The following is a 21,282-nucleotide window of genomic DNA, read 5'->3' as shown; positions in this document are numbered from 1 at the left end:
CTAGTATGTTCATTTCATTCAGGAACCATGTTAAATACTTTTTTAAAAATTTCTTCTAAACTCAATTTGTTCAATACTAACTTTTTTCTCATAAACATGTTTAACCCCGCCGCATTTTTGCGCCTGTCCCAAGTCAGGAGCCTTTGGCCTTTGTTAGTCTTGTTTTATTTTTAATTCTAGTTTCTTGTGTACAATTTGGAGTTTTGTATGGCGTTCATTATCACTGAACTAGTAAATATATTTGTTTAGGGCCAGCTGGAGGACGCCTCCGGTCGCGTGAATTTCTCGTTGCATTGAAGATCTGTTGGTAACCATCTGCTGTTGTCTGTTATATGGTCGGGTTGTTGTCTCCCCATTTCCATTCTCAATTTTATTAGTTGTTGTACGATTTCTATAGGAAAGAATGAAGACCAGTCAAAGTGATAACCTAAAATCACTGCCATTCATTTTAGTGCATTTTTTCAGGATCTAAAAACAAAAAACAAAAATCTATAATTCTATAATAAACGGAAACATATGGCAAACAATTCAACAACCTCAATATAAAATTTAAAATAGGATAATGTTTTAATAAAGGAACATCTCTATGAAAAATGAAAAAAAATTGTTATCCAATACTTATTTTAATGTTGACATGAATATCAATAATGCCGTCATTTTTACAAATTTCCTGTTAACAAAACTTTGAATTTTTCGAAAACTAAGGATTTTCTTATCCCAGGCATAGATTACCTTAGCCGTATTTGGCACAACTTTTTGGAATTTTGGATCCTCAATGCTCTTCAACTTTTTACTTGTTTGGCTTTATAAATATTTTGATATGAGCGTCACTGATGAGTCTTATGTAGACGAAACGCGCGTCTGGCGTACTAAATTATAATTCTGGTACCTTTGATAACTATTTACACCACTGGGTCGATGCCACTGCTGGTGGACGTTTCGTCCCCGAGGGTATCACCAGCCCAGTAGTCAACACTTCGGTGTTGACATGAATATCAATAATGTGGTCATTTTTACAAATTTCCTGTTAACAAAACTTTGAATTTTTCGAAAACTAAGGATTTTCTTATCCCAGGCATAGATTACCTTAGCCGTATTTGGCACAACTTTTTGGAATTTTGGATCCTCAATGCTCTTCAACTTTTTACTTGTTTGGATTAATAAATATTTTGATATGAGCGTCACTGATGAGTCTTATGTAGACGAAACGCGCGTCTGGCGTACTAAATTATAATCCTGGTACCTTTGATAACTATTAACTGATATGAAATAAATAGAAATACTGAATTCCAAATAGACCTTCAATCGTTGAAACACAAAATTAGTAAAATTATTTTACCTATCAAGCTGGCAATTTATTTTATATGAAAATGCTGACTGCAGAATAATATCTAAGGCACAGTTACTAATGAGTTGGAATAAATCAAAACTTTCTCCAGTTTCTGCATACTTCTCGAGTATATCCTGTGAAAGATACAGAAGATAAATTACGTGAACTATATTCACTATACATGATATAAAATCAATACACACATCATCAAAAACCAAAAGCAACCGAATTGCACTTTAATATCAGTTCTCAATATTAATATATGATATTTGCACATAATTTGTTTGTATTTAACAGTACAGTGAACAAACGTAAATTTATTAACCAAAAAAAAAAACAAGAAATGAAACTACAGTCCAATTAATACTAATTTTAGTATTGATTTTAATTCGATATGACGATAAAAAATTAACAGTATGTATTTGTGGCGTCATAGATTTAACAACATTTGTAACAATATTGAAATTTTTCATATACTTGTTTATATTTTTTTGGGGTTAAAATCTTTTTTGAAGGACATTTAAATCGAAAGTGAATCCTAGTGTATCTGAAAGACAGAGTAAAGCTTTACTTTCAATAAAATTATTGTTTTAGTCAAGAATGTACTTCTCATACATTCTTGTGATACATATTAAATTTGGCCAATTTGATAAATGAAAAATAACTTACTATGAGTATGTCTACGCACTGGTTGCTGATTGTTTGGTATCCTTTTAAAATTTCAAAATGGAAAGCCGGTGTAAGAAGTCGACGTGATCTTGCCCATTTGGGCCCTCCTGCTGTAACCAATCCTTCACCAAGCCATGGAATCAGAGTTCTGTATGTTGGTCCGTGACCAACAGGTTTTGGCTCTTAAAATCAATGTAAATAATTTGCAAAAATAATTTCATTATTTTACTTGACGACATTATCTACGTGAAAATATATACTCAAGGAAGTTTCAGTTTACAATGTGCTAAAGTTTTTTTACGAAAGTTTCCGATAAGGCCACACCAATTTGATTCCTTGTTCGACGGACCCGCCCGCACCTATTTTTTTCAAAACAGAATTTTTTTATTTTTTTTATATTCCTGCTTCCCGCATCCGGAAATGTAATCATGTCTATTTCCCGCACCTTTTTTTTTGTAAATATTATAAAAAAATATCAACTTTGGTTTCTTTCCCCTTTACTTATTTTCCTTATCAAAAAATGTTCGTTGTTAATAGAATAAAGTACAAAGAACTTCTGAAGGATTTGCCTTCAACTGCAATTATATTGTATGCTGGCAAAACAAAACTATCTATAGCCGCTGCATGTTTATGCACCTGTCCTGATTGATCCAGGGGCCTGTCGTTCAGCAGTTATCGTTTGTTGATGTTATTCATTGGTATTTTCCCGTTTGGATATATAAATTAGATCGTTTGTTTTTCTGTTCGAATTGTGTACGCTTATAATTTTTGGATCCTTTATAGCTTGCTGTTTGGTCTGTATCAAAGCCCCGTGTAAAAGGCCGTACTTTGACCTGTGTTTGTTATTGTCAGGTTGAGAACAACCCTCCCTCATACAAGGGGTCATTTTACTGATGTAGAAAAGAAAATAGAAATACCAAGGATTTGTATAGTTCTTCTATACAAAACCTTTGAAGATCTTTGAAAACTTAGAATTTTGTACTCAAAAAGAGGAGAGTTACATCATATTTTAAACAACTTTTTCTAAAAGAGGGGTCCACTTATTTTGAATAACATTAATCTGTTAAAGTAAATGTGTTAATTTAACATGGTTAAAGTCCAGGAATATTACAAAATTCTTGGACATGTTTTGACCATTTAAAACTAGATAGATATATAGTTCTTTGAGAAAATATGAGCCCTTTTGTACAAACAAATATATTATAACTTATATTGATCCCTCATAAAACATGTAAAAGGGATATTTATAACATTAAGGGGTTGCCCCCAAACTGATTATGACTTGGATGGAGAATTGTCTCATTGTAAGTCACACATACATAGACCAGATTTAATTATTTCTTGGTGAACAGGGAAAAATACTTCAGAAATTAAAGAAATGTAAAAGTACAAGTTATAAATCAAGTTTTATTATTGTCAAAACCTACTATTTTATTTTTACCAAAAAAATATATATAATCGCTCGCCTTTACTTTTTCGAGCTTCGCCTAAAAAATTTGCAATTTAAATATTTTTTTATTAAAATTTTCAAATCACTCGCTCGCCCCAAATTTTGGAGTCCAAAAATTCCGTAGAACAAGAAATTAAATTGGTGTGGCCTAAGAAATAAATTAGTTTAACTGTATGCCGGTAAGTAGAGATATATGCTAAACAAAACATGCTTTCTTTAAACCAAAAGTATTTTATCTAGAGCAATCATTTCTGAATGGTTGTACAAACTTGTTCACGGAAACAATTTCTAAAACAATATTCACAGCGGTTGTTGACTTGATGACTTTTTTTAATCTAAAGTTTCAAAAAGCTCCCAAGGTTTATTCCAAGGTTTTTGGCGGGGTTCTTGTCGCTTAGCCTCGAGTTTCCTGAGTAGTACTTTGAACTGTTGTTTGTTTGCTTTGTTTCCTTAATCTTGGTGTTTATCCTTTAAATGTGATCTTGCATGTTTTCAATATTAGTTTTTAAAATTCTAAAATTTTAAATCTAGGCTTTATCTAAATGATAATGAAAAACGTCAATTTAACAGTAAAAAGTAAAATCACAAAAATACTGAACTTAGAGAAAAATCAATTCGGAAAGTCCATAATCACATGGCAAAATCAAATAACAAAACGCATCAAAAACGAATGGACAAGAACTGTCATATTCCTGACTTGGTACAGGCATTTTCAAATGTAGAAAATAGTGGATTAAACCTGGTTTTATATCGCTAACCCTCTCACTTTGATGACAGTCTCATCAAATTCCGTTATATTTACATTGATGCGTTAACTAAACAAGAGAAAATAAATAAAGTAAAGAACAATTAAAAAATGGATTGTAAAAATATGATTTTTCTTCCGATGCTATTTCTTGAGCACAAAAAGTCTGGCAAAATGTATAAGTTGACTCTTAAACCTGAAAAGCTTCTGTCCGTGTTTTGTGAAATTCCATGGTACTTTTTGGACTTTTGGGTCCTCAATACTCTTCAACTTTGTACTTGTTTGGCTTTTTAACTGTTTTGATATGAGCGTCACTGATCCGGATTTTGGCAGTTTTTATCTATAAGTTCGTTTTTATGTATGTTGCATTGTTGTTTTTGTTGTTGCGCTTCAGTGTTCTTTTGTCTCGTTGTTTTCCTCTAATTGAAGTTGAGATTCCCTCGGTTTTAGTTTGTAACCCGGATTTGTTTTCTCTCAATTGATTTATGACTTGAACAGCGGTATACTACTGTTGCTTTATGTATAAAAATGTCTCAAATCAGAACTTTGCTTTTTTGGAAGATAATTCCTCCTGGGAGTCTTGATAAATACAGCTATCGAATTATCTTTTGATATCTAATTTTATCTACAAATAATACTTGAAAGGATTATTGAACTGGTGTGTACACCTATCCATAAAGCTATTCAAAATAGCAAGTCCAATCTCAAACACTGACCAGTATCTTTTGGGCTGATGTCTTATCTAATATAATGCTAATTTGTTGTGTGACTCGGATCGAGAATTTGTTTTCAAAAAAGATCAAGACATTAACTAAGTACCCACATATTGTCAATTCTGAAATTATCGTGTCCATTTATTATTGCGATTGTTACACTATTGACACAAATGCGAGTTCAAATGTTGTTGTTTCGTGAAATGCTGATTTTTGCAAAACAATTGCCGAACTAAAAGTACAAAATTTTAAAAGGGTAAATAAAATAACTAAAAAAATAACAGACTATTTCATTCTGCAAAACCTATTCGATTTCAGTAACTGTTGGATGGTTTCAATCTGACAAACTATTCACCAGAACAGAGAGTCGAATTAAAAGCTAGACTGATCTTCTTCAAACTGTTGTAAGCAATACGGAAAATATCTCCTTCCACAGATATATTGACCCAGAGTTAATTGAAATGAATATTCACGTAAAATGTGTACATTAGCGCGTTAATCAATTCCATTGTACTCTTCATGATGACAATGGCTAGTTTCATAAGCATATAAGGTCAGCAGGAACAGCCTGACAAATATTCCAAAATGATAGAGTTGACTTAATATTGTGTTTTGCTTGTATTGAAAGAAACTTTATAGTGTACAGTTACTATTTGATGTGAATTATGAAGTTCCTGTATGTAACAAGACACCCGAAAAGCTATTTCCGTTTTCACCAGCATTCCATACTGAATCCCCGGAACTTGCTGATTTACAATATACCCAGACTTTCGCTCCCTTTAACAAAATAGTAACTCCACTAGTGGAGATACATGGACCGTCATCATGGCTGTTTTTCTGATTAAGAACCCCAAATGTGTTGCTATTCGTTCTCAACGTCATCAGCACATTATGATTCTTTTCTGGACATATTTGTAATATAAACAAATATGTTCCAGACTGGGGAGCTGTAAATTTTCCAGTTGATTTGTCATATCCACTTCCAGAATTGATAGCCACAATAGGAAATTTAATTATTGTGTTCGAAAGACCTGAGTCTGGCGACACATTTCGAGCACGAAATAAAACCACAGGAACCTTTCCTATAATAAAAAAAACATTGAGAGTTGTTGAGCAGATATTTATTTTTGCCATTCATAAAGTTCTAATTTAACCTGTATTCAAAAAGTCATTCAACTGAAGAAATACGATATTTTTTCTTTGTTACTTAAAATTGAGAGTAAAATGTTTGTTTACTTCCATAAGGATTTTCAAGTATAATCATTTTATAGGTAAACATATCAAATATATGTATACTTTTTATTTCAGTTAAAATATCATTGGTACTGGCATGAAAATACGTTTTTGGCTTTTTTTTTTATTAAACTTTGCTGTTACAAAATGTTAGAAATTATTATAAAATAAGGAATGTATCTCCCTCAAGCAAAGCTCTGATTCCTTTCACGGATTTGGCTATACTTTTTGGACCTTTTGGATTATAGCTCTTCATCTTTTATATAAGCTTTGGATTTCAAATATTTTGGCCACGAGCATCACTGAAAAGACATGCATATATGTATTGTCGAAATGCGCATCTGGTGCAGGAAAATAAGTATCGTTAATGTTATTACTACCACTGGGTCGATGCCTCTGCTGGTGGACTGTTAGTCCCCGAGGGTATCACCAGCCCAGTAGCCAGTACTTCGGTACTGGCATGAAAATACGTTTTTTTTGTTTTTTTTTATTAAACTTTGCTGTTACAAAATGTTAGAAATTATTATAAAATAAGGAATGTATCTCCCTCATGCAAAGCTCTGATTCCTTTCACGGATTTGGCTATACTTTTTGGACCTTTTGGATTATAGCTCTTCATCTTTTATATAAGCTTTGGATTTCAAATATTTTGGCCACGAGCATCACTGAAGAGACATGTATTGTCGAAATGCGCATCTGGTGCAGGAAAATAAGTATCGTTAATGTTATTAATAATAGTCAACTGTCAACCTTTAAGGCATAAGCATAACTGATTATCGTCGACTGAATGATTGGTTGTTGGTGTTAAACATCTAATTCGCCGCCAGGGTTTTGTATTAAGAAATAAATAAATAAATAACAAATAAATAAATAATTTGTTTAAAAAAATGTCACATATTGATTTAATAAAAATACTTCCTACAAAATATAAATACATAATAAAACAACCAATATCCAGCCAAAAACTGACTTGCGAGACACTATATCCTTACCTGATTCACCAGATGACCCTTTCAAACCTTTTTCACCATTAGCACCTTTGTGGCCGGATTGACCTTTGCTGCCTGGTTCTCCAGTGGGACCTATGTCACCTGTTAGACCTTTGTCGCCGACAACACCCTTGTCACCAACTGATCCCTTGTCCCCAAATTTTCCATTTCCACCTTTACTTCCCGCAATTCCATTATCGCCTCTTTGACCTTTGTCCCCGATAGAACCTTTCTCGCCAACTGGACCTTTGTTACCTGTCTGACCTCTGTCTCCATTTTTACCTTTGTCACCGATTGTACCTTTGTCTCCCCTTTGACCTTTGTCACCGATAGAACCTTTTCCGCCAACTAGACCTGTCTGACCTCTGATCCCATTTTCACCTTTGTCTCCTCTTTGACCTTTGTCACCGATAGAACCTGTCTGACCTCTGATTCCATTTTCACCTTTGTCTCCTTTTTGACCTTTGTCACCGATAGCACCTGTCTGACCTCTGATCCCATTTTCACCTTTGTCTCCTCTTTGACCTTTGTCACCGATTGGACCTGTCTGACCTCTTTCTCCATTTTTACCTTTGTCACCGATTGTACCTTTGTCTCCCCTTTGACCTTTGTCACCGATAGAACCTTTTCCGCCAACTAGACCTGTCTGACCTCTGATCCCATTTTCACCTTTGTCTCCTCTTTGACCTTTGTCACCGATAGAACCTGTCTGACCTCTGATTCCATTTTCACCTTTGTCTCCTTTTTGACCTTTGTCACCGATAGCACCTGTCTGACCTCTGATCCCATTTTCACCTTTGTCTCCTCTTTGACCTTTGTCACCGATTGGACCTGTCTGACCTCTTTCTCCATTTTCACCTTTGTTACCGATTGAACCTTTGTCTCCTCTTTGACCTTCTTCGCCGATGGTGCCTTTGTTGCCGTTTGGTCCGTTGGCACCTAATTTTCCCTTTGCACCAAGAAGCCCCTTTTCTCCCGATTGTCCTTTGCTGCCAACTGGCCCCTGTTCTCCCATTTGACCATTTTCGCCAGTGTTACCAGATTGTCCTTTATTGCCTTTCGTTCCTTTCTCGCCATCTTCACCTGTAATGTGTACAACTATGGCAATAATAGTATTATATATCTGTCAGTTTTATATGCATGTTTAAAGATGTACTATTAGTAAGCTTTTGTAAAACAAAATATGAAGCAGCAATGACCGTAATCATATCTTAACTTATTTGTTAATCGAAGATTACCACGGATATTCATTTTCATTTTCGAAATTCTGAATTTGTTTTTCAACTTGACTGTAGCCGTAGAATTGTAAGAAGTATACTCAAGGAATAACAGAAATGTTTACAAGATTAAATTCGAGTCGGGTTTTGATCATCGCCTGCTATTAAAGAGGGACGAAAGATATCAAAGGGACAGTCAAAAAATTAATCTTCATTGTATTCAAAGTTATCGCTTACGGTCTTGTTCTACATAGAAATAAACTCATCATAGATACAAAGATACACATTTTGTATTTGCACCAGACGCGCATTTGGTTTTAAAAAAAGACTCATCAGTGCATGACGCTCCTATCAAAAAAAAAAAAAAAGAAAAAAGAATGCATTGACATGGACAGTGAAAAGTAAAATTTAATTTTGTTATAATAATTATGTAATAATATCTTTAGTGGATATAGCAGAAAGTATATAAGATATAGAGAGAAAAAAAATGAAAACAATCAACGCCCACATATGGAAGTCGAATCGTAAAAGGAATATCAGTGTCTGGATGGAGGTATAACATGTTAAAATCAAAATGAACTAAATTATAAATGTAGGTTAATCATTTTTAGCTCACCTGGCCTAAAAGGCCATGTGAGCTTTTCTCATCACTTGGCGTCCGTCGTCGTCGACGTCGTCGTCGTCGTCGTCGTCGTCGTCGTCGTCTGTCGTCGTTAACAATTTTTCAAACATCTTCTCCTCTGAAACTACTGAATGGATTTGAATGAAACTTAACATGATTGTTCCTTAGTATATCCTGCACAAAATGTGCGCTTCGATTTTTGATCCGTCAAAAAACATGGCCGCCGTTACTTAAAATAGAACATAGGGGTCAAATGCAGTTTTTGGCTTATATCTCAAAAACGAAAGCATTTAGAGCAAATCTGACATGGGGTAAAAATGTTCATTAGGTTAAGATCTATCAGCCCTGCAATTTTCAGATGAATCAAACAAACCATTGTTGGGTTGCTGCCACTTAATTGGTAATTTTAAGGAAATTTTGCAGTTTTTGGTCATTATCTTGAATATTATTATAGATAAAGATAAACTGTAAACAGCAAAAAAGATCAGCAAAGTAAGATCTACAAATAAGTTAATATGACCAAAATTGTCAATTGACCCCTTAAGGGGTTATTGTCCTTTAATGACAATTTTTCACAATTTGTTCATCATATTTGCTAACTTTAAAAAATCTTCTCCTCTGAAACTACTGAATGGATTTGGTTAAAACTTAGCATGATTGTTCCTTAGATTATCCTGCACAAAGTGTGTGCTTTGATTTTTGATCCGTCAAAAAACATGGCCGCCGTTACTTAAAATAGAACATAGGGGTCAAATGCAGTTTTTTGCTTATATCTCAAAAACGAAAGCATTAAGAGCAAATCTGACATGGAGTAAAAATGTTCATTAGGTCAATATCTATCAGCCCTGAAATTTTCAGATGAATCAAACAAACCATTGTTTGGTTGCTGCCACTTAATTGGTAATTTTAAGGAAATTTTGCAGTTTTTGGTCATTATCTTGAATATTATTATAGATAAAGATAAACTGTAAACAGCAAAAAAGATCAGCAAAGTAAGATCTACAAATAAGTTAATTTGACCAAAATTGTCAATTGACCCCTTAAGGGGTTATTGTCCTTTAATGACAATTTTTCACAATTTGTTCATCATATTTGCTAACTTTAAAAAATCTTCTCCTCTGAAACTACTGAATGGATTTGGTTAAAACTTAGCATGGTTGTTCCTTAGATTATCCTGCACAAAGTGTGTGCTTTGATTTTTGATCCGTCAAAAAACATGGCCGCCGTTACTTAAAATAGAACATAGGGGTCAAATGCAGTTTTTGGCTTATATCTCAAAAACGAAAGCATTAAGAGCAAATCTGACATGGAGTAAAAATGTTCATTAGGTCAATATCTATCAGCCCTGAAATTTTCAGATGAATCAAACATCCAATTGTTGGGTTGCTGCCACTTAATTGGTAATTTTAAGGAAATTTTGCAGTTTTTGGTCATTATCTTGAATATTATTATAGATAAAGATAAACTGTAAACAGCAAATATGATCAGCAAAGTAAGATCTACAAATAAGTCAATTTGACCAAAATTGTCAATTGACCTCTTTAGGAGTAATTGCCCTTTAAAGACTTTTTTCACAATTTGTTCACCATGTTGACTTACTTTAAAAAATCTTCTTTTATGAAACTGCTGTATCAATTTCAGCCAAACTTAGGCTAAATGAGTTTCAGAGTTTCAGAGTATCTAGTATAAATTTTATATTTCATTTCCTTGTATGTCAAGAAACATAGCTCCTATGGCTAAAATAGAACATAGGAGAAAATGATTTTTTTTTGCTTTTGAAGAAAATAGGACGATTCAAAGAACATTTAAATAAATTGAAAAGCCAAAATAATCATTGATGAGAGATTAAACCAAAAAAATTCAGGTGAGCGATTCAGGCTCTTGAGAGCCTCTTGTTTAATTTTCATATTAAAGGATGTTCGCTTGTCAAGTTTAAGGATTTTTGTCAGATTTTCGGTATCCTCTGGTTTTTATCCATTTGAATGCCTTAAAAAATTTGCTCATTGGCCCCCATTTTTCTTTTTTTAAATCTTTTACATGTATACTTATAAGCTACTGCAAAAGTTTTATAAAATCTTTGTAATTTTTTTAATATTTTTTAACAAATTGAAATGATAAAGCTATGCAAAAGCAAGAGAGAACATTTTCCCCCAAAAATTTCAATTGCTAATACATGTATCTCGAGAACAAGCACATTGACCTAACATATATTTTTTTTTTTTTTGCTTCCTTTATTTACCCGCCATTAACATATACTAGTGTTATAAAACGCTTGTTATTTTAAAGCAGAGTAGCAAACTTCCTTAAACACTTTTATTTATAAAAAGATGTAGAATCAGATGAATTACTTTGTACATCTTAACATGATACATATTTTTGACATATCACTTAAAATTCTCACGTTATTAAAAGATATTGTTGCTACTTAAAGTCATGTGTTTTATTCTATACATTAAATAATAATACTTATGAATATCAGATTATCTTCCTTCTCCTAACATGTCAGGATATCAAAGAACCGATGTTTTCCGAGGTCAATGTGTTTTTCTCATTTTACTTGTCATTTTGCACGTACACACCTTAATCATTTAGGTCAAAATTGGAAATTAAACATTTTACTGTGTAAAAGAGAAGCGAAAAATACCAGAGGGACAGCCTAACTCATAGATCGAAAGTAAACTGACCAGAAGTGCATTTAGTTTAAAAAAAGACTCATCAGTGCATGACGCTCATATTAAAAAAAAGAATGCATTGACATGGACAGTTAAAAGTAAAATTTAACTTTGTTTTAATAATTATGTCTTGAGTGGATATAGCATTAAGTATATTAGATATAGAGAACAAAATGAAAAAAATCAACGCCCACATATGGAAGTCGAATCTTAAAAGGAATATCAGTGTCTGGATGGAGGTACAACATGTTAAAATCAAAATAAACTAAATTATAAATGTAGGTAATTAGTTATCAAAGGTACCAGGATTATAATTTAGTAATATTTTTTTAACTTTCATATTTAAGGATGTTCGCCTGTCAAGTTTAAGGATTTTTGACAGATTTTCGGTATCCTCTGGTTTTTATCCATTTGAATGCCTTAAAAAATTTGCCCATTGGCCCCCATTTTTCTTTTTATAAATCTTTTACATGTATAATTATAAGCTACTGCAAAAGTCTTATAAAATCTTTGTAATGTTTTTAATAGTTTTTGACAACTTAAAATAATAAAGCTATGAAAAATCAAGAGAGAACATTTTCCCGCAAATATTTCAATTGCTAATACATGTATCTCGAGAACAAGCACATTGACCTAATATATATTTTTTTGTTTTATTGGTTACTTTATTTATCCCCAATCAACACATACTAGTGTTATAAAACGCTTGTTATTTTAAAGCAGAGTAGCAAACTTCCTTAAACGCTTTTATTTATAAAAATATGTAGAATCAGATGAAGTGCTTTATACATCTTAACATGATACATATTTTTGACATATCACTTAAAATTTTCACGTTATTAAAAGATATTGTTGCTACTTAAAGTCATGTGTTTTATTCTATACATTAAATAATAATTCTTATGAATATCAGATTATCTTCCTTGTCCTAACATGTCAGGATATCAAAGAACCAATGTTTTCCGAGGTCAATGTGTTTTTCTCATTTTACTTGTCATTTTGCACGTACACACCTTAATCATTTAGGTCAAAATTGGAAATTAAACATTTTACTGTGTAAAAGAGAAGCGAAAAATACCAGAGGGACAGCCTAACTCATAGATCAAAAGTAAACTGACAATGCCATGACTAAAAAATAAAAAGACAAACAGACAAATAATAGAACACAATACACAACATAGAAAACTAAAGATAAAGCAAGACGAACCAAACCAAAAAACGGGGGGGGGGGGGGGGGTGATCTCGAAGGGAAAGCAGATCCGTCGACTTTTGGTGTAAAAGCTTCCTTGTGAACAGCAACCTTCCATCAAAGAAATCATGATAGGACATATATGCTTGGGAATATCATATCAATTTGGAGATATATACTCCATATGCAGGCGCTGCTGTAATATTGCTACATACAAATGAAAAGTTCACAATTGAGAGGCTAAAATTATCTCTTTTGTCGTAACATTTTGTTTTCAACCAACCCTCATTGTCAATTTGTAGATGTAAGTCAAGATATGAGGCAGACTTAACTGTATCTGTGGTATCCTTTATCTCTATTTTGAGGGGATCGATGCGTTCAACATAGTCATCAAATTTTGAATAACTTAGTGTGATAACATATTCTTTACATCAGAAAGTATAGTTAAAGGATTTTTCTAATTTCTTATCTGCCTTCCTAAGAAGTTCTTGTATGAATTCAGTCTCATACAAATGAAGAAACAAGTTGGCAAGACGAGAGACTAATTGGGCCCATACCACCCCTTTTGAATATGATATATCAATATTGATGTTAAATTTCAGAAGGAAAAGCAAACAATTAGGAAAATACGTTTATCAGGACCAATAACTCCTTGTTAACTCAATTAAGAGTTTTATAAATGAGGATTTGGTTTTAACTTTAATTTTGTATTATTAGATCATATATACATAGAGAGAGATTTTCTTTTAATAGATGCTTATTTATTTTAAAGTCCTGTTTACAATTTCTTCGTCAGGAGTCCATTGTTTGCTTCAGTAAAAGAGGGACAAAAGATACCAGAGGGACAGTCAAACTCATAAATCGAAAACAAACTGACAATGCCTGACTAAAAATGAAAAAGGACAAACATACAAACAAAAGAACATATGACACAACAAAGAAAAATAAAGAATAAGCAACATTTGGTTTGTTAAGGGTGTAGATCCTGTATTTTTGGTTACTTTTGCTGTTAATTGTTTCATACATTAAAAACTATTTTTAAGATAACTTGAAGACATGCAGCATATTAGAAATTAACGTTTACGTCAGTTGATTTTTGGCATTTCTGTAGTTCAAATAGTGCTGATCAATTGTTGTTAATCGATTCTGATAGTATTACACCCAATTTACAATCACCTTTGCCAAATCTCACTACTAGCCTTGTTTGTAGTCTGCTCGACTGTCTTCCTTACTACTTGATTGTCTATTAGTGTTCTTTGTACCCCCAATGAATTCTTTAGAAATTTATTTAGTAACGCTTCGAATACCAGATAATTAGTTAATTTGGCCGTATAAACTTTTCAACAAGTTGATAAGTCATTATAATATTATAAATAGCCTCTGACTAAATTTTATTGTATCTAACTGGTTTGGTCATAGTAGTATTCACCTCATGTCAGATTTATAAATAAGCAATCATACGAAATCCCTTCACCCTATGATACTTTAAATGAACTCCAATAGCCTAGCTATGTACAATCGCCCTTCCCCTTAAAAAATACATTTCAGAAAAGAATCACTATAAGCACTATTGTCCGGTTTTGACGTGCAAACATTACTTTTTACTTATTTACTCCGTTATTTACTGAATTGTGTTGGGTAAAATGTACATTTTCATTCGGTTTGGGTGAGGTTATTCATTTTTAAGTCCTAACCATAAATCATAGTTAGTAATCCGTCAACCTATAAAAATTTAGTTGCGAGAAAGAAAAGGAGCTATGTAAATTAAATAATAATAACACAATTTGCAAAATTAATATAAAAAATAGTGTAATTTGTATAATTAAATTTATGGCTATCCTAAGACCATCATAAGACACCTCTCGTATAGTCCTAACTTTATGACCAATTTAAAGAGATGTATAAGTTAGAACCGCTTTGTGAAACCCACTTATGACTTAGATGTGTCGTAAGACCATCCTAAGAAATGTTTTAGTCCTAAGACAGCTTTGTGAAACTGGCCCTAGATACCTTGTAATCAGTTATAAAGGGCCCGATATAACATTATGTGAAACATTTCAAACGAAAAAATACACGTGAAACAAACGTGTCTTCAAGAGTTACATGTGATTCCTTAGCAAACAAGATTAGGCAACAAAGAGTTCTTAATCAAGTAATTGATGAGATTTATACACCAAACAAACTAATTTCCCGGTATTCGAAGCGTTACTAAATAAAGAATTTATTAGGGTACAAAGGACAATAATAGACAATCAAGTAATAGAGAAGACAGCCGAGCAGACTACAAACAAGACTAGTAGTGAGATTTGTCAAGGTTATTGTAAATTGGGTGTAAAAAGTAAAATCACAAAAATACTGAACTCAGAGGAAAATCAATTCGGAAAGTCCATAATCACATGGCAAAATCAAATAACAAAACGCATCAAAAACGAATGGACAAGAACTGTCATATTCCTGACTTGGTACAGGCATTTTCAAATGTAGAAAATGGTGGATTGAACCTGGTTTTATAGCTAGCTAAACCTCTCACTTGTATGACAGTCGCATCAAATTCCATTATATAGTCACCGATGCGTGAACAAAACAAACAGACATAATAGGTAAAAATGTCAAAAATAGGGGTACAGCAGTCAACATTGTGTTATCATCTTAATCACTATAAAAACAACAAATGTAACGAAGAAGCACAAAAAGGCATACATCAAATTAACATCCTCATTTTGATTATATTATACGATTATATTTGTCTATGTAAAATGCACCCATCAAGGAAGGAGGGTATGGGTACTGGTGTAAAATTGCGCGTTTGAAATTCGCACAGGTAGACATGAAATAATTTTGTCGTTCAAAGTATGACGGGATGCATAAATACAGTCACGCAAAATAGATATAACAAACACTGACTTAGCAGTTAAAGTAATAATAATAAATATAAAATAATAGTGTGGTTCAAAGTATGACGTGATACATAAGTACAGAGTCACGTAAAATGTATATCACAAATAAGTTGGTTAACAGTAAAAGTAATATTAATGAATAAAATAATTTTGTCATTCAAAGTATGACAAGATACATAGGTACAGATTCACATCATAAAATAATTTTGTCATTCAAAGTATGACAAGATACATAGGTACAGAGTCACATCATAAAATAATTTTGTCTATTGGAAAAAGTGTTGTTATTTATGGACCGCTACTAATATCAGGCGATGCTGATATGTTTCTCCATACTGGATATAGAAGATTAAATAGGGACTCTACTATATCGAAGCTATGTGCAAATAGAAATAATTTAGACTGAACTTAAACCTGTAATGCTGTACTTAATGCTCTAACTGTGAAAAAAAACCAATCAAATGATGATCAGTGTTTCGATAATTTACTTGTATTTACATTCATAATCAAATAAATGAAATTATTCTTATTTTACACACCCACCTTTTTTGCCTGTCGCTCCCATAATACCTGGTAGTCCATTTTCATCAACATCTCCTTTTTCTCCCTTAATGCCTTCTTGAACGTTACCGCTAACTGAGCCATTTGTTCCCATTGTTTCATTTGTATAGTTTCTGTCGAAGAAACTTTTCAAAAAGTGTTCTCCCGAAGTGTTGAGCTCTGAAAATTATGTATAGCAAAAAGTAAGCATTCTTATTCGAAAACGTATTTAAAAGCAACGACTGATGACGGTGTTGGATTGGAACTGGCATATGCAATGTATAGGTTAAAAAAATACCTTTCTTTAAGATTTCAAATCTTCAACGAGTTGATGTCTGTGATGGGATACTATCTTACTTCAACAACACTTATGCAAATGTCATATCTAAGTCAATATCAGAAGCATTTATGATTTCTATATCAACTTAATTCAGACGCACCATTTTCATGTACATTAACGGTTTATATGCCACTGCTAGTAGACGCTAGTCCTCGATAGTATCATCAATCCTGTAGTCAGTACGTCGGTACTTCTTAAGGGTTGTGATATTTTTCTTAAATTTGGAAATTTGTAAGAAATCAATGTTCCATTTTCATCTGTCAGATCGACCTTATTGGTCTCGTTTGATGGCATATAGCTCATTACAGTCATATTCAAGTAATTATACATCCTTGGTGTTTCTAATGAAGGTAAATCCGGAAAAGTGCCTCAGGCACACCAAATCTTTTGAAAATCTGTTAAATATTTTCACATTATGGCAAGACCAAGCACACAACTTGAGCAGTCGACATATAGACTTCAAATAATAAAATATGTCAAGCTCAAAATCACCCGAGTTTAGAAATATGTGAATTAATTTCGATTTTTTATCTAACTAATCTGTGTATTAGATTTAACGATATGAATAAAGGCAACAGTAGTATACCGCTGTTCAAAACTCATAAATCCATGGACAAAAAACAAAATCGGGGTAACAAACATAAACCGAGGGAAACGCATTAAATATAAGAGGAGAACAACGACACATTACTAAAATGTAACACACACAGAAATGAACCAAGCATCAGACAAAATCCCACGAGAATAACAAATATAACATCAAAACCAAATACATGAATTTGGGATAGACAAGAACCGTGACACGTATGATACTTTTATAGCTAAATGACAGGTGTCATTTATCACAAGCCCAGTAGTCAGCACTTTATGTGCTGACATGAATTATCATTGATATTATTATATTTATAAATTAGCTATTTAAAATTTTTTGAATTGTTTGAAATAATAAGGCTTTTCTACCTCATGCATAGATTATCTTAGCTGTATTTGACAACACTTTTAGGAATTTGAATCTCAATGCTCTTCAACTTTGTACTTTATTTGGCTTTTTTGGATTCGAGCGTCACTGATGAGTCTTTTGTAGACGAAATGCGCGTCTGGCGTATATACAAAAATTAGCCCTGGTATCTATGATGAGTTTATTTACATATTTGTAGCGAGTGTTGTTTACATAACAATAGCCGTAAAGTATGCTTGCTTCAGATGTCTTCCGTGTTAATTAAATTACTGACTTGAGTTAAAGATAGGACTTATAATGCTTAGTCCGTTTGTGTGTGTGTGTGTGTGTGTGTGCGTGCGTGTGTGTGTGTGTGTTACATTTTAATGTTGTGTCGTTGTTCTCCTCTTATATTTAACAAGTTTCCCTCAGTTTTAGTTTGTTACCCCGATTTTGTTTTTTGTCCATGGATTTATGAGTTTTGAACAGCGGTATACTACTGTTGCCTTTATTTCTAACATTGCTTTTCATTTAGAGATACAGTTATGATTTGAGGTATAGATGTGTCATCTTTAAAATCATTGTTATATAGTAGTCCTCTGTGAATTCTATTCATATACGAAGATATAAGAAGAAGTGGTATGAGTACCAATGAGACAACTCTCCATCAAAGTCACAATTTGTAAAAGTAAACGTTTAGTCTTCATTTTATGAAAAGAGTTTCCTTGAAATTTTCGCGGTCGTTTTACTTTCACGTTTCAATTCTTACCAGGAAAATAGCGAAAATAAAACTGCCGCGAAAATAGCGAAAATAAAACTGCCGCAAAAATGTCCTTGTTTACAGTATCAGAACCACTTCAAGAGATTCCAAGTTTCAGTATAAAAATTGTAATACGAACAGAGATATAATCTGGACCAAGTTATGACATTTGTATCCTTGTTGTATCGTACCTTTTTTTACCTATTTATTTTGGTTATAGTAGTGATACAAGGAAGACGTTTAGCTAGTTATAAAACCAGGTAATCCGCAATTTTCTACATACGTAAAAGCCTGTACCAAGTCAGGAATATGACAGTTGTTATCTTTTCATTTAATGTGTTTGAGCTTTAGATTTTGCTATTTGATTTGGGACTTTACGTTTTGAATTTTTCAAGGAGCTATGTATTTTATTTTGTTTTTTACTTTTTACAGTATTTACGTGGTGTTGGACGTTGGACAGTAGATGTTTATATCATATGAGGTTTAAATACGTTCTTTGAGTTTTTAATTATCCCTCGGTTCAATCTTGAACTAGGTCTTACAAAAAGGTATATAACGTAACATACAATAACTTTTACATATTATAAATAGTAGTTATATATCAAATAGTGGTAAATGGGACGTATATACCGAGCAGCCCAATATGTTTACGGGATTATTGATATAAATAAAAGAAGATGCTGATTATAACAACAAAAACAAGACACACAGAGGACAGCATGCAATCTTAAACAAACACCGATGTCTTACTAATATGGAAAACTTTAATGCACCTTACAAAGCAAAGAAATATCAAAGAAACACTTACACTCAAAGCTTTTGTTGGGGTTCGTATTCCTTATTCTTTGGTTTTCTCTGTTGTGTCTTTTGTACTATTATTTGTCTGTTTGTCTTATAAAGTTTAAGCCATGACGTTGTTAGTTGTCTTTTTTTCGATTTATGAGTTTGACTGTTCCTATTATACCTGTTGTCCCTTTTTTAGTATTGAGCTATATAAACAAAATTTGAAAACATTTATGCATGTATCCCAAAGGAGTAGGTCCAGTAAGACCCCTTTTTGGCCCCAAAATATAGCAGTTTTACAAAATTGTTAAAATGTAAACTTTTAGTTATTTATTGTACAGAAGAATGCTGCTGCTACATAAATATGGGCTGTTTTTGACAATACAATGCACATATATCGGGTATTAGCACCATTAAATCATGCTAAATTACTAAAATCTTCACAATTCTAGCATTTTAGTTAAATTTAAGACGGTTTTCGTGTGAAACGAAAGTGGCCGCATTCGTGTTCATCCTTAATATTGAAATATAAGTTGTACTTTATAATAATACATTACATATATAAAGATTGAGGATGAACACGGATGCGGCCACTTTCATTTTTGACAAAAACCATCTGAAAAGTGACATTTTTTGGCATTTTGGTAGATTTTTCATATTTGAGCTTAAATCGGGACGTTTTTAATGACTAAATCAGTTAAAATCTTTCACATAAACTAATTGATTCAAATGAAATAGACACTTAAGTGTTTAAAAAGTGGTCAAAATCTTTCGTCAGATGAACCTGAAATTTGAGGCCAAAACTGGTCCTTACCGGACCTACTCCTTTGGCGTATACCATATTTGGCACGGTTGACGGTCAGTGTCATTGACAACGAACAACCGATTGCGAACCGACACTTGAAGGGTACTCGAAATGGTTGGTATTTTATGAGTTCTGAATATAAATGACAGTACTGTATGATAATAGTTGTCACCAATTATGTTTTTATTTGACAGTCGTAAAGTTCTTTTTTATTGAATCCACTCTACGTCTCCAGTAAAGATCAATAAGTATTGTTGACTGTCAAATCACAATGGACATTGATAACTTTAAAAAAAAACGTACATAACAGTTCTTCCTCAATAACTGCAAAACGTCGAAGCGAAGATCGCTTTTCAAGAAATTCCTGCTGGCGGAATAAAACTTCCATGATAAAAGATCTTTGTATATTGATAACATAATGTGAAATTTACCACACATAGCAAAATGTAATAACCAATTACAAATTTGTACGTTTTGAATATTGTTTTTAACATTTTCTTATACTTCTTGCATTTAAAAATAAAACATTATTAGTTCATATTGACAGAAATTACTTTTTCATCACCTTTTAATAGTTTCTTGAACATAGTGAAATTTTAAAAGATAATGCAGACGTTAAAACTAATGGAAATGTAATACATTTATATTCAAACGAATACTGAAGTTTGCACAAAAAAATGGTTTGCAAGAAATAAACAAATGAACCAATAATGAGTTACCCAGTCTGTTGGTTTCCATTAGATGAACAGTTACCACTGCGGTTACAGCAGAAACACATATAACTACCAATATCGCCAGTATAGAAACTCCTATCACTTTAACACAAGATGCAATTTTTTCATTTTTTCTTGTCATTTTCCATTTTGCATCTGTTGTTTTTTTTAAGAAAAATACATCTGTTGACATATCGTTTCCTAGGTATATGTCATCAGACATTATTATTATTCCAGGAATAAGAAACTTTAATCAAATATGAAAGCGTGCAATAAGTTTCAGTTCTTACTTTAACAAGTGCATACTTGAAATGTCATTGCTAAATATGGAGATAACTTAATAAATTGTAATTGTAACTTATGTAATTACCTTAAGTAGCAGATTTATGCATACTTACAAACCTGCTCGTGCATTTTCTTTGTTATTCAACGCGAAATAATTATCTAAGAAACCTAGGACGATCTTATCTCACAAAGGATTTCTATTGTCTACTTTTTGTACCTCGAAGTTACATCCAAACTCCTTTGTTCTAACAGGGGTGGTCTGAGCCGGATCACCCCTACCAAATCACCCCAGTTTGAGTGTCTTTGTTATGCATGCTTTTCTTTGTTCTGTAACATTTTGGCGGGAATGTCAAATCCACTATAAAACTTATAATTAAACATACAATTAAAAAC

General features: G+C 32.6%; 1 protein-coding gene across 2 annotated transcripts; it reads right to left on the bottom strand.

Moving 5' to 3' along the window:
* Window positions 1-5,023: 5,023 nt before the first annotated feature.
* LOC139514540 (otolin-1-like) lies at window positions 5,024-20,932 on the bottom strand. 2 transcript variants are annotated; one of them, XM_071303908.1, is made up of 5 exons: window positions 20,611-20,932; window positions 16,270-16,446; window positions 7,988-8,212; window positions 7,133-7,699; window positions 5,024-5,989 (listed from the first exon to the last, which is right to left on the bottom strand). In XM_071303908.1, the coding sequence occupies exons 1-5, from the start codon at window positions 20,825-20,827 to the stop codon at window positions 5,571-5,573; spliced, it is 1,605 nt and encodes a 534-aa protein (XP_071160009.1). In that variant the 5' UTR covers window positions 20,828-20,932; the 3' UTR covers window positions 5,024-5,570. The 2 variants fall into 2 exon arrangements, with proteins under 2 accessions (XP_071160009.1, XP_071160008.1); XM_071303907.1 differs by having other exon boundaries at window positions 7,133-8,212; window positions 20,611-20,897.
* Between the last annotated feature and the right edge of the window lie 350 nt (window positions 20,933-21,282).

Source organism: Mytilus edulis, chromosome 3 (genome assembly GCF_963676685.1).
Source record: "Mytilus edulis chromosome 3, xbMytEdul2.2, whole genome shotgun sequence".
NCBI lineage: Eukaryota > Metazoa > Mollusca > Bivalvia > Mytilida > Mytilidae > Mytilus > Mytilus edulis.
Note: the sequence above shows the minus strand (reverse complement) of the source record. Positions and strands in the feature narration are given on the sequence as shown.